This window comes from Colletotrichum tamarilloi (genome assembly GCF_030869305.1).
Source record: "Colletotrichum tamarilloi strain Tom-12 chromosome Unknown Scaffold_66.1, whole genome shotgun sequence".
Lineage (NCBI taxonomy): Eukaryota > Fungi > Ascomycota > Sordariomycetes > Glomerellales > Glomerellaceae > Colletotrichum > Colletotrichum tamarilloi.
In genome coordinates this window covers 140,631-153,329 of record NW_026849448.1, presented here as the reverse complement: position 1 = coordinate 153,329, position 12,699 = coordinate 140,631, and the positions used below count along the sequence as shown (strand labels likewise).

General features: G+C 52.4%; 5 protein-coding genes across 5 annotated transcripts; 1 reads left to right on the top strand and 4 right to left on the bottom strand.

Moving 5' to 3' along the window:
• Nucleotides 1–835: 835 nt before the first annotated feature.
• Nucleotides 836–1,048, bottom strand: CTAM01_11742 (uncharacterized protein; the record flags this gene model as incomplete). Its single annotated transcript, XM_060527751.1, has 1 exon — nt 836–1,048. The coding sequence occupies one exon, from the start codon at nt 1,046–1,048 to the stop codon at nt 836–838; it is 213 nt and encodes a 70-aa protein (XP_060377655.1).
• Nucleotides 1,049–1,528: 480 nt separating this feature from the next.
• Nucleotides 1,529–3,065, bottom strand: CTAM01_11741 (beta-1,3-glucan-binding protein; the record flags this gene model as incomplete). Its single annotated transcript, XM_060527750.1, has 2 exons — nt 1,529–2,465; nt 2,521–3,065. 2 exons carry the CDS (start codon nt 3,063–3,065, stop codon nt 1,529–1,531), a joined length of 1,482 nt encoding a protein of 493 aa, XP_060377654.1.
• A 1,243-nt stretch (nt 3,066–4,308) lies between these two features.
• Nucleotides 4,309–5,225, top strand: CTAM01_11740 (uncharacterized protein; the record flags this gene model as incomplete). Its single annotated transcript, XM_060527749.1, has 2 exons — nt 4,309–4,559; nt 5,009–5,225. 2 exons carry the CDS (start codon nt 4,309–4,311, stop codon nt 5,223–5,225), a joined length of 468 nt encoding a protein of 155 aa, XP_060377653.1.
• A 1,989-nt stretch (nt 5,226–7,214) lies between these two features.
• Nucleotides 7,215–7,601, bottom strand: CTAM01_11739 (uncharacterized protein; the record flags this gene model as incomplete). The annotated part of the gene is made up of 1 exon (XM_060527748.1): nt 7,215–7,601. The coding sequence occupies one exon, from the start codon at nt 7,599–7,601 to the stop codon at nt 7,215–7,217; it is 387 nt and encodes a 128-aa protein (XP_060377652.1).
• A 1,024-nt stretch (nt 7,602–8,625) lies between these two features.
• CTAM01_11738 (fasciclin domain-containing protein) lies at nt 8,626–9,997 on the bottom strand (the record flags this gene model as incomplete). Its single annotated transcript, XM_060527747.1, has 3 exons — nt 8,626–9,624; nt 9,716–9,763; nt 9,857–9,997. 3 exons carry the CDS (start codon nt 9,995–9,997, stop codon nt 8,626–8,628), a joined length of 1,188 nt encoding a protein of 395 aa, XP_060377651.1.
• Between the last annotated feature and the right edge of the window lie 2,702 nt (nt 9,998–12,699).

The window sequence follows — 12,699 nt, the reverse complement described above, 5'->3', positions numbered from 1 at the left end:
ATTCGCCCTTACTGCGTAGAGGTTCATCTTCCCAGCTCTCGCTCCTCATCGCACATGGATACTACTTGTGTTTGATCACACTGATGACGCAGAAGGGATGACATGTTCGACTCACGGCAGATCTGGTATGAGACACGAAATGACATCGCCACAATCAATAAACCAGTACCCCCAAAAGCATGACTTTTCCATGAATGAGACAGAACTCCCCCATGCTCTCTCTCCCTCGCCCCACGAGGTCTTTCTTCAACTCTATATTTGATGCGGGACAGTCTCACACGCACCCGGTTCGGAGGGAAGGGGGGCGAATTGGTCTCATTCGTGACTTACCCCAGCTTGTGCAGCCCGAGACCTATCTTTGAGAAGGAGAAGGAGAAAAAAAAAAGAAGCAACATGCACAACAGAATCGCAAGGCCTAGTCATCTTGTGTATCTGTAACACTGAGATCTCCGCCGCCCTAATGAAGGCTGATGTTTTTAATGAAGTTCTCAATCTTATTATACCCATTACAGTGCACCTTGCCGAAATCAAAGGAGGATGCAAATGAGTACAGATACAGGAGGGCAAATGGTTTTCTGACGGGAACAAAGGTACCTAAGCAAAGCAAGAAATGCCGGATACTAGCAGGTGTCCAGAGGTGCCGGTGGCAAGGCCCTACGCCCGAGCAATCACCAGAAAGTAGCATTGCATCCAGTGTCATCAGGAAAACCTGACAAAGGTCAACAAAACGTAAAAAAAGGCTTCGCGACGATCCATCCAGGATGGCGATTCGATGAGCTACGGCCGGCTCCCAAGGCCCCCAGTCTCCCGACCCTTGATTCTTGGCTTCAGGCTGTCACAGCTGGGTTTTGCTGCCACCCGACGCTGTAATAGTACACCAGTCGCCTGCCGCAAGGTTGTCTTTTCTGGGTTCATCGATTCCAGGCCCTTGTTGTACAGGTGTCGGCCGGGCGCTGTGATAAGTCAGCCAACTAAAGGCAGAACTTGGAAGTGTAGCATCTGCAGACTGTGGGAGCCACGGCCCACGAACAATCAAGGCGAGTAGCATGCGCCGTCTGACAGCAGCTGGCTGGTGTCGGTTACTGTGGTGGTGATGACTGCATCGGCCATATACCTGCCTTGAGTCTTTAAATGCAGGGATCTCAAGCCGCTGGCAGTGCCAAGGCTCTGATGTTAGCTGCCTCTTGGAAGTGTTGAAGCTTGGAAGTCATCAGTCAAGCTGCAGATAACCTGATTGTGGGCAACGATTGTTCGAATCATACGAAATTGATTATGCAAGTTTTCAAATTCATTAGATGGTAGTAAGTTTGCATCTCCCAATATCCTAATCATAACCCAACATATTGTCATCAAATATATGTGCTCAAAGCACCTGGGTAAGTAATTCCAGGTTGGTATTCCAGAGTAATCGCCTTCCGTTGTAAAATCCGCACCGCGCGCCCGTCATCTATCCCAATTGTGCATGTAGCCGTCTATATGTAAATGTGCGAAAAATCCAAAAGAGAGAAATGGCCGTTCGAGTGGACTTTTACAGCTCCTCGTTGCCGTCGCACTGCTGCCACATGGAAACCTTCTGGACAGTGAGCTCGGGCTGGGTCCACGTGGGGTACCACTGGTCGCGGGCATTCCAGAAGTCCTTCTTGGCGTTGGGGCTACTTCCAACCCACGGCTTGCCAGACTGGCCATCTTCGAACCAGCCGTTGGTACCACCGACGGCCACGTTGATGATGAGGTAGAACTTCTGGTCAAATGGAGTGTTGGAACGGCCAGTTTGACTCCAGACGTCCTCCAGGCGGGAACCGTTAGAGTTAGTCTGGGGGAAGTCACCACGCTTCCACATGGGTTCGTCAAAGTTGGTGTAGAGGACCTGGAGCAGGCGACTGTTGACGTAGGTGAACAGGTACTTCTGGGACCATTCCAGACCGAAGGTGTTGAATTCATCACCATAGGTCGTGTGCAGGGCCTGACGCTTGTTGTTGGTTCTCCACCAGGCATCGTTGGCCTGGTCGGGGCCCCAGTGCAGAGCAGAGGAGACGATGTTGTTACCGCCCTGAGCATAGGTCCAGTTGTTACCGCGAGACTCCATGATATCAATCTCACCCGAAAGGGGCCAAGCACCATAGGTATCCTCGACGGGCATCATCCAGATAGCGGGCCAGAGCCAATCACCCTTGGGCAGCTTGGCGACAACTTCGACGCGGCCATACTTGAGAGTGGCACCCTTCTTGGTGTTGATGCGACCAGACTTAGTAGGGGGAACAATGGAAGAGTTGCCAGAAGTAGTGTTGGTGGCAGTTACACAGGCGGAGAACTCGGTGGAAGTGCAAGTTCCGTCCTTGAGCAAGTCAATCTCGGTGTCCTTTTCAATAAGAGCGGAGTCTTGAAGAGTGGGACGGATGACCAAGTTGCCGTCCTTGAGGAAGACGTTCTCGTTGTCGGCAGTGGTCATCTGGAATTCGCCATTACTGGAATTTGATTAGCGTGATGCGGGGTGAGAGGAATGTAATCAAGGAAACGTACCCAAAGCCGCCGACTTGCACCTCCTGGGTCCAAATGTTTGTATCCAGGCTGCTGCCGGAGAAATCCTCAATGAGCACAGGGCAGTACTTGTGCTTGACGACACTTCTGATACCGTCCCAGACGAGGAAGCCAGAGACAGCGAGACCAATAAAGATACCGACAATAGGAATGATGGTGACCCATTTCTCCTTGGGGTCAGCCTTGTCCAACCACGGCTTCTCGATATCCTCCTTACGGATACGTCTGGAGTGGAAGTACCGCTGGGATCGCTCATCGAAGCGTGCGCCGATGGCACTGGACGAGCCGAAGCTCGAGGCAGGTCGGGAAACGGCAGGCGTGCCGAATGGGTTCGTGCCCATTGGTGTACCGGCCATGGGCCCTCTCTGAGAAGCTTGGGACTCGACACCATCGCCAAAAGGATTTCTGCTGTTTTCAGTGTTGGGCGTGCCGGGGCGAAGAGGGGTTCCGGCAGCAGTGGTGGCCTGTGAAGGCATTCCAGCTGCTGGGCGGGAGTAGTAGCCCTGATTGTACTGGTCCTGATCCATGATGGGTTATAGACGAAGGTTGAGGTTGACGAGACAAGTGAATGGCCTTGCGGCTTGACGCGGAGGAATAGTACTTGTTCCTCGAGGTAGTCGACTGTAAGCAAGCGTGGGTATAACGAATGTGAAGCCACGAATCGTCTATAAATTTGCCGGGTTGTCGCAACGCCAGTGCAGATGAGTAAATCCTCGAGATGGCAGCGAGAAAGAGCGGCAAGGGAAAGATTTGTAGTGTTCCCAACGACGGACAAGGCGAAGGAGAGAAGAAAGAAATCCCAGCTGGGCTTGAAGGAAAAAGGCGAGACCGGGGAGGTAAATGGCAAGGTCAGGGACTCAGGTCGCCGCCAACAGGAGAAGACGCAGGCAGATCAAAGGCGCTCTTGCTCCTCCTGGGCGAGCTAAGATGAGGAAGGCCAAGTGCGATTCGGGTACCTCTGCCAATGTACTTTTTTGCCCATTCTGCTCCTTTTGCTCATTTTGGGAGGTATGACCTTTGACAGTGCTTATCTCACCCCTTTTGGCTTACTTCATACAGTACCAAGGATTGCTCAAATCGGCGCTTGACCCGCTGCCTTACAGTGGAGGTTCAGTCGTTGAGACCCCTAATTCAGCAACGGTGGAAATCATCAACCGGGTCTGCGCACTGTACGTACCGAAGTCCTTTTCCTTCTCCCACGTTTGCACGCACACCCCTCAGCAGTCTTTTTTCGTCGCGTCTTCTTGCTCCTCTCTTCCTCCCATCTTCTTCTTCTTCTGCCTCTCCACGTACCACCCCCGGCGCCCCTCCTCGATCGCCTTTCAGCTTGTCCACCTCCTGTCGTTAACTTTGGATCCGGTCTTTTGCTAGTTCGGACGGGGCCGCATTTGTTTCTTTCACAAACGCCTCGACGACGACAATCCTCGTTTGTTTCTTCGGCCTCCCCATCGCCCTCACCTCGATCAATCCAGACCTGAAGCACTCCACTCCCGCTTCGTCTGGTCTGGCCTCGCCGTTTGTCCAATATTACCACCCAAGATAGTCCTGACACGCACCAAGGGCTCCATCACCCACCAAACCTAAGTATGCATCTCGGCGCTTCTAATTCAGCTCTCGCCATGTACGCCGCCTTGTACGGAGCAGACCTCGCAAGAATAGGTAGTCAAGGATCACTATCTCATCATGCCCTCCGGCACCGCAACTACGGCCACCACGAAACCTCACTAGTGAAACACTGCAGAACGCTTCACCTTCAGCCCTGAGCATATAATGGCAACATCGCAAGTACCGACTGCTCTCGGTCTCCCTCAGTCTCCGCCTGCCAGCAGCACCCCTTGGCCCTTGCCTGGCCCGCTTCCCGTCTTGCCGTCGTTACCTTGCTTCCTCGGGCGGGTTGGTTCCAGCTCCCTATGCTTCTCGGGGCACTGCTCACCAAAGAGCAGCAACTGTACCCGCTGTGTACACATGTGGCCAGGAAAAGCAGCAAGAGATTTGCCCATGCGGCTTGTTCTGGTGCCCTCGTTAGCTCGGTGGCGTGCATGCATCGGCCAGTTCGCTCAACGATGCCCTTGTACCTGCATTAAAGCCCCTGTCTGCTCTTCTACTGGCACCCTGGTCCTTGATGTGGTCGCTGGTCGGACGAAAAAGACACGATAAGGGATGCTGCCTATTCGGTACTAGTTTCAATAGCGCGCGACAGTATCGAGCCGGTCTGTCATGGCCCGTCTTGGCCCCCTCCTGGCCTCCCTACCGCAATTTCCACCGTCACGTCAAGACCGTCGCCGTCGTGTCGCGATGGCGTCAAAGCTCAACTCGAACCATCTCCTATCCAGGTGCCAGACACAGACTCGGCCAGCGTCCAAAGGCCCACCGCGCGCCTGTTGTCTTGGCTTACGGCATCTCATCAACAGCCATTGTCCTGGCCCCAATACGAGACTGAGGAAACAACCTTCAGCTGAAGGTAGTGTAGGCCTCCCGGGGTCAAAGCCAAAGCACGCAGCAGCTCAGTGTCAAAGAGCTGCAGAATATCGGACGATGATCTCCTTCCATTACTTACACCATTTGGTGGCAGTGGGTTGACTAACCAGGTGAATCATACATTCAACTCACTCAAAACATCTTCAAGATTTGACATCATCAACACTGGCCCAGAGGCCTTCTACAATGAGATCAAGGATACAACATAAACGATGCCCTTGCCCTTTCCCATGGAGCAGTTTAGTCGTGCTCTGTTCCAGCAGCTCGGACGATCCGCCTTGGAACTGAATTCGACGATCGGCAAGGAGTGTGCTTCTAGCTTCCCGGTTCTTCCCAAGGGTGGCGAGTAGCAACTGAGGTCAACATGTTGATCGCGGCTTCGAGAGTGCTTGTCCCGGCCCCGCCGTCGGATGCTTCATGACACTTCCAACTCTGAGCTCCAGTATCCTTGGTTCTATCCCTACGCTAGAGAATTCCATTGGGCCCATCCTCGGAAGATCGACGCCTCCGGGACGGACCCCCGCGAAGCGGCGGGTGTCTTTCTTTGTCTCGTTAATACAACCTTGCCTTTTATGGTGACCCGATAAACCCAACTCGGGAGCGCTGCCTTTGTCGGTGTCAAGATATGGCAAGCCATCTCCAAACCGATACAATGACAGCTGTTCAGCCTCAGTTTCTATAACGCACATTTATCACGTTCAGGGCTCTTGCCGGTTATCTTGCAGGGAGACACCTGCAATGCAAGTGTAGTCGGCACGTTGGCAGGCCTCAGACAAGCAAGAGGGCCGATTACACTGCATTCAGCATGCGTTAGCGTCTCAATATCGGCCAGCCGAGCTGATGTTGCTCTTCTATCACAGTACGGCAATCCTTGAGGAGACCATGGACAGAATTTTATGGCCCTCTCATTCGTCGAATTAGATCATGTCCATCACCTTAGGCTTCGTCCAAAATTCAACGAGCGTATGTTCCGTCGGGCTTTTTCTTTTCATAGGGACTTATCTCGTGCGGCAGCGCTCCCCAACTGAACCCGTTCCGCCGAGTCGGGATGTCTCAATGCTTTGGTTACAGTACATGAGTTGAGCTATCGTCACGCGGCTTGTAAGTGGCACGCTGTGGAACTACCACTGCCGAATCAGCACGTCAAGCCATACTATGCTGTGCGATAACCTATTGCTTGCCTGTCGATAGGATGTTGCGCGGGCTTCAGCACGTCCATCACAGGACTACTCGAACTGACATACTGCCATTCATTCTGAACATGTTTGTGTTTTGCCACACACCTCAAGAAGCTTTTGTCGACGTTGCATCGGAGTCTGACGCTTGAAGGTCTCGCGGCGCAATGAGCCCATGAGCATGTCGTTCAAGCCGTTGGTGTGGTGGCTGGACGAGCCAGTCAGTCGCCGTACAAGCTCATCAACCCCGCCTTTTGCAGGCCGAAATGGCTGCCCCTCCTTCTCGTGTTCTACGTTGGCTTCGATTCCACCCGGCCAGTCAGGCTTGCAGCTCGCCTAACCGGTTATTTTAGGAAGAAAAAGGCGCCTGCATCGAGAAGGGAAAGGAACCCCTACCCCCCCCGACGCCTCCCCCTCTGCCCACCACGTCAATCTGCGCAAGTCTCGCATTGGGGTTGGCTTAGAGCTGGTGACCTGTGGTCCAATCGAGCTGACTTCGCAGCTCGTAAGTCTGGCCGTTGTGCCGTTATCTTGGGGGGGGGGGGGGGGGGCAGAATGCCAGCCAGAACGTATGTTTCAGTTGAGGCAACGGCCGGAGGAGCAATGTGCCATCGTCCCCATCCAACCTTTGTGTTTGTAAGATTGTCTGCTTGTATTCAGTTGTCGATGATAGCCGGTTTTGTGCGGCTGATGCGTTGTTATCGAGAGGCATACGATTTGTTGGGTGGTTGACCCAGGCTAAGTCATCTGCAGCTGTGCCAAGGCAGAAATTGTCCTTTTGGTCGACAGCAACCCTACATAGATGAGTAGCTTTTGGTTACTGCAGGCAGAACAGGGGACTCTGCATGCAATGCATTGACTCTCTACAGGAGGGCTAGAGCGACGAAAGGCCCAGATCCCGGGCGAGCTGGACAGTTGGGCGTGCATTCTTGTGGCTTTGCCACGCCCGAAGCAGGGTCTCTCGCAGTACCCGGTGATCTGACAGATGCTGGCGTTCCGGGTATGTGCTGGCCGGTTGACAATCTAGTGTGGTGAGATATAGGCATGTGGCGGTGGCCTTGAGTTGCTGCGATGAGGTTGTGCCAGTGTCAGTTGTCTTATGGGGAGTACCGCTCGATAAGTATTTGCCCTCAAAGATGCAGTTGGCAAGGTGCACAATGAATCGAGACGAGCTTGGCGTACATTGAACGCTTGGATTGCCGCCAATGGAGTTATGGCTTCGGTTTTGAGCCTCATAGCCCGTAAGGTTGACTGTCGCAAGGTCTCATTTGCCTCGCTGTAGCCCGAATAATTCGAAAGACGGTATATCGAAATCAGCAGTCTTGGACTGCTGATGATGCAGGGCTGATATATTACATGCAAAAGCTTATTGCTAGATACGGTACAGATGAAGCTGTGAAGTACCGTCATACAATGTACACACAGTGTTGTTATCCTCCGACGGGATACAATATCTCGTCATGTGTCACATAAGTTCGTACGTGTTCTGGAGTCATTCATTCTGTCAAGACCGTCTCGTAAGTCAGAGACTAGCCACGGAACATAGATGAACGTCGGATATTGCAATGAATGATATCATCAAGACTAAGTAAAGCGTGCCTGTCTATTGCACAGAGCTAGTTCCGGGTATGTGTAATATTCTTGGCTGTCCAGAGAGTCCATCTTGTAGTCCTATCCAGTACGTGAGAGTTCGGAGACGAGATGATTGAGGCGATCCGGGAGTTTGTACTCGAGTTAGTAAGTAGTCGTATCAGCAATACATAGATGGCAAGACAGTCACTGTCCATTCATAAAGGAAACGTATTGAAAGTAAGCCTACTGTACGATAAGTCTGGGTTGGATTGAAGGGATATAAGCCAGAAGTCAAATGTAGCGAAGCGTTTGTTTTCCCACCTTCTGATACATGTAGACTAGTCCGGTCTTGAAGTTCGAAAGCCTCTAGAGACTAGCAGACAGTGGTTATTCATATTGGAAATGGAACTTTACCTCGACAACAAACTACATCTACTTGAGTTATCAGCAACTTGGCGTGCCGGAAAACGCCGTGAATATCGTGGGCCAAGTACTTCGGATCAAAGATGCAATCAACCCAGATTTGGCTCTGGGGTATCAAGGTAACTTGGCAATACAGCAGACAGACATTGATAGAACTTGGAAGAAGCGATCAGTTCTACTGGAAGTGAAATCAAAAACTTCTCGCTGTCACTATCAACATATCGCACCTTACAATGTCTTCACTTTTTGATTATCAAAAGAGGTCGCAACCACAATTACCTTGTCACTCACTGCAGAACACATTGGCTAAATGATCAAACATGAAATCAGGCCCATGAAGCTGTTATTCAGTACTAAATATTAAGGTATTTAATCTAATACGGCGGTATAGTCGTCTCACGCTCCCTTGTCCAACCAGCCGGGTCCAACAAACCAAAGTCTAGGCCAACGCGGCAAGTCCCGCAAGCAGAGCCGCACCAGCAGCCACACCGGTTCGCACCGCCGCACCGGGGCTAGTCGTAGTCCTAACCCCCATCGTAGAAGACCGCGTTGAAGCCACCGTAGGACTGGCAGTCGTTGTCACAGGACAGCTGACGGTACAGGGAATCGCCGTCGTGAACGGCAGCCCGGACGCCGAGCTCTCGGGGTAAGCCGGCGCCTGGGTGACCGCGCTGGGGTTCGGCGTCATGGACGGGGCGTCTGGGTTCAGCACATTGTCGATGATGTGCATGATGCCGTTAGCGACGAGGATGTCCGGCTGGATGATCTGCGCCGAGTTGAGGAAGAGGTTGTTGCCGGACCGGATGACGCTTATGTCCTCTGTTGCGAGGGTGGTGAGGTTGGTGCCGTTTTTCAGGTCCGAGGAGGCTAGGATTCGACCGGGGACGACGTGGTAGTTTAGGAACTTCTTCAAAGCGGTTTCGTCTAGGCTATTCAGGGAGCCAGCGACGCGTTGGAAGGCCTCGTTCCGGGGCGCGAAGATTGTGACGTTCTTCTCTTCTGACATCGATGGGATGAGATTGGCGGCGTAGAGTGCGCCGAGAAAGGCCGGGAGTTTGAACGAGTCCGTCGTGTTCTCTAGCCTGGCAGGCGGGATCATGAGGTTGTCAACGACTTGGATGAGTCCGCCGGCGAACTTGATGTCCCCCTCGACCTGAGTGGTGCGGATGCCCTCGGACGAGGTGAAGACGATGACGTCGCCCGGCTGCTTGTTAACGAGAACATTTTGTCCGGCGGTTACGTTGGTCCAGGCTTTGTTCAGGAGGAGCGAGGATCGGAGGACTGACGGCCCCGACTCAAGGGCGCCGGTTGAAACTGTGCCTTGAAGGATGTGGTATTCTAGGATGGGGACGGCGATGGAGGCGTCTGATTCATTCCAAATGCCGTTTAGTTGGGTGCCCGGGATGTTATCAAAGGCTGAATTTGACGGCGCAACAATCTGCGAGTTCAATCAGTATTGGTCAGGGAAGTTGAGTGCTGTTTGGGTATGGACCAAGACATGGCAGATGATGAGGTTCATGATAACTTACAGTGACGCCATCATAATTTGGCAGTTTGAGGATAACCTCGGGGTATTTCTGCTGGAAGTTAGACTTGATGGCCTCGCACATGCAGAATTTGCTCGGAAGTGAGAAAAGCTAGGGTGTGTCACTTTGGTGCTCGAGGCTTACCTTGATTAAGTTGTAATATGTAGACAAGTTTGACTGTGACTGAAGAACACTCCCAAGGTCGTCTCCTTGAGCAGCGACAGTCTCAATCAGAAATGAGAGAGCGAACAACCCAGTCTGAACGAGCGCCGATAACATGTTCATAGTCGGCAACAGGGGCAGAGAATACGATGAGGAGTGATGGAAACGACTGAGCTGCTCAAATGAGAGCGGATAGCCTCACTTGATGTCGAGACTTCGCGGCGATGTTCCTCTCACGAAAATACGCACGACGGCAACGCGGCACGGGTCGGAGATCCAAAACCCGATCAGAACGACCGCAGCAATAATGAGAGCATCGAATGAGCCTTTCGGGACGGCCATCGGCCCATAGGAGAAGGGTGAGCCGCTTAAAGAGGCTGTGAGAGGCCTGCTGCTCGACCAACGGCGGTTACCCTAAACCCTGGGCTGCAGGTAATATCGACGAGCCCCTGGGAAGGATCGTCTCTTCTGCATTGAACTGGGGGCTTAGGGCGGTGCCGCGACACCGGGAGAAGCTTCTTGGCAGAAAGCCACCGGGAGAAACAGAGAGAAAGATGTTTACTACTGTTACAATGTAATTGATCCCAGGGCGTGGTTGAGATTTGTGTCTTGCTAGCTGGATCAGCTCACAGAAACATGTACTATACAGTGCGTCAGTTGCAGACTGCTTGACGCAGAAGTTGGGAGGAAGTTTGGATTGATTTGTGTCGACACTCGATTTGGGCATGTCAATGTCAGCATCGTTCAACATAAGACGAATTTTGCTGGGATATTCGGAAATAGGCATGCCAGAGATGGCTATGTTGTCCGAGAAAGAGGCCAAACAAGATTTGCTTACTTACTTACCAGTGACCGTTACACGTTCGCAATTGATCTGCCGACAGTCCTCTACAGACTCCTAGTCGACAAGGCCCCCGGCAAATAACAACATCGCGCTTGAGGCTCGAGAGATAGCGAGCGGAAACCGGCAACATGGAGCATAGGAGGCCCAGCAGTGCTAGATTGCCAGCCAACCAACCGCCCAAGGGCGAGGGAGAAACCCCATGTTACACGTCCACACGTCTCCCATGCAGGGCTGCATGTGAAAGTGACACGGCCAAGAGAAAATAAGAAAGGATTGGCAGACAGAGAGGGTGGCATTTGCCCACGTTCCCGGTCCAGCTCACCAGCCACCCCAATGCGCCCTCTTGATAAGGTAAAACAGCGGTTGCTTCTTGCGGTGACATTGTCATTCGAGGACGCTTTTTGGGGGGCTGAAGCTGTCGCGTGGTGGACTGGACAACGCTGTGCTTTGAGTCCGGCTCGCAAGCTGTGCAGTTTACTGAGAAACACATCACTTTGCGGGTCTCACCATGTGTCTCAGCTGGATCTGAAATACAAGGTTAAGTTGAATAGAGTTTGACTTGGGATGTGGTCTTCGCTCGCCTGTAGCACCGCCTGCCCTTCTCAACGAAATGCGGACGTGCAGCAACTCGCGAGCGCTCCATAGAAACTGGGAGTGATTCCCGCTGATCTGCCAATTTGACCAAGAAATCTCTAGCGCCTTATCAAAAACTGTGATACGAGCTTCCTCACCTTCCTGGCCAAATTCGAGACACTGCGCGTACGACAAGGTAGCGCATCCGGTAATGGGATCAGAAAGCCAGTTTGCCTTGGCCAAGGTTGCACCTTTTGCGTCCTCTTTCCCCCCTCCCCCTCCTCAACACGAGCTGCAGTGCAGGATAGCGTGGATCGCGACGACCACTGAAATTGGAGGTTCGGCAACAGGCGGCCGCTGCAGAAGCACCTCGCGAATCCCAGTCGGGAGTATCGCATCTACGGTCTGCCACGGGAACACGAGATGCAAGTTGAATGCCAGGCCCCCTCCCCCCCCTTGCCCTGTTGCGCCCTGCCCAGCATTTCTTTACAGGGATCATTGATGGCGTGTTCCCGCGGCGCCCGTGCTCTCGAGTCTCTGTCTTGATCAGCACTCTCCCTGCCGGAAGCGATGAGTTGCCTGAGACTGCGATAGTTTTCACGTGGTCGGACATTCATTTGGTGATTGCTTGCTTTGCAATGGGGATTCCATGAGTCGGCGACAACAGACGATGATCAAGGGCAGGGTGGAGCAACATCAATCAAGTAACAGACACTATCAATTTGAGGCAGCTGGACCAATAGTGGTTCAATGAGAGGTTGGCCTTCACCATTAGCTTTAAATGGGACTTCGTTCCTCAATGATATGTGACTTCTTTGATAGGTTGAGGAAAGGATTCAGTGATCCCAACGTTGACCGATCTCTATGGTGCTTCGGGGACGGCGAGCAGCCATCCTCCGCCGGTTCTGCTTCCGGACCCGACCCACATTTGCCGGCTCTCCGGCCTCGTCGCCTCCGAGTTGTCTCGTTGATAAATGTGAAAATGGGCAGGTTAAACATTTGATATATAGACCCCATCTTGGGTGGCATGACACAACTCTCTAGGCTTCATATGTCTGCTCTCGAGAAGTTTCAGTTCAACGTACCTGGAGCTACTCGCATCACCAGCATACACCAAGAACCATGGGATATGAAGAATCTATTAGATTCACATATGCTACGACTCTACGTGATCACTCTATAAAAGCTCTACAGCGATGAAGAGTTCGCCGGATCTGCTTACTTCTCCCTTGAGATCCCATTTAACAACCTATTTGTGAGAGAAGTGTGCTCTATAGTCACTGATATGATGTGAAGAAAAGTGAACGACAATGGGGCTCCATCATCACCGCGTCACGGCAGCCTTGTCAAACTTGATCATGAAGTGAAATGTAGCGATGAATCTCGAGCGGTGTTCCTCATATCCATG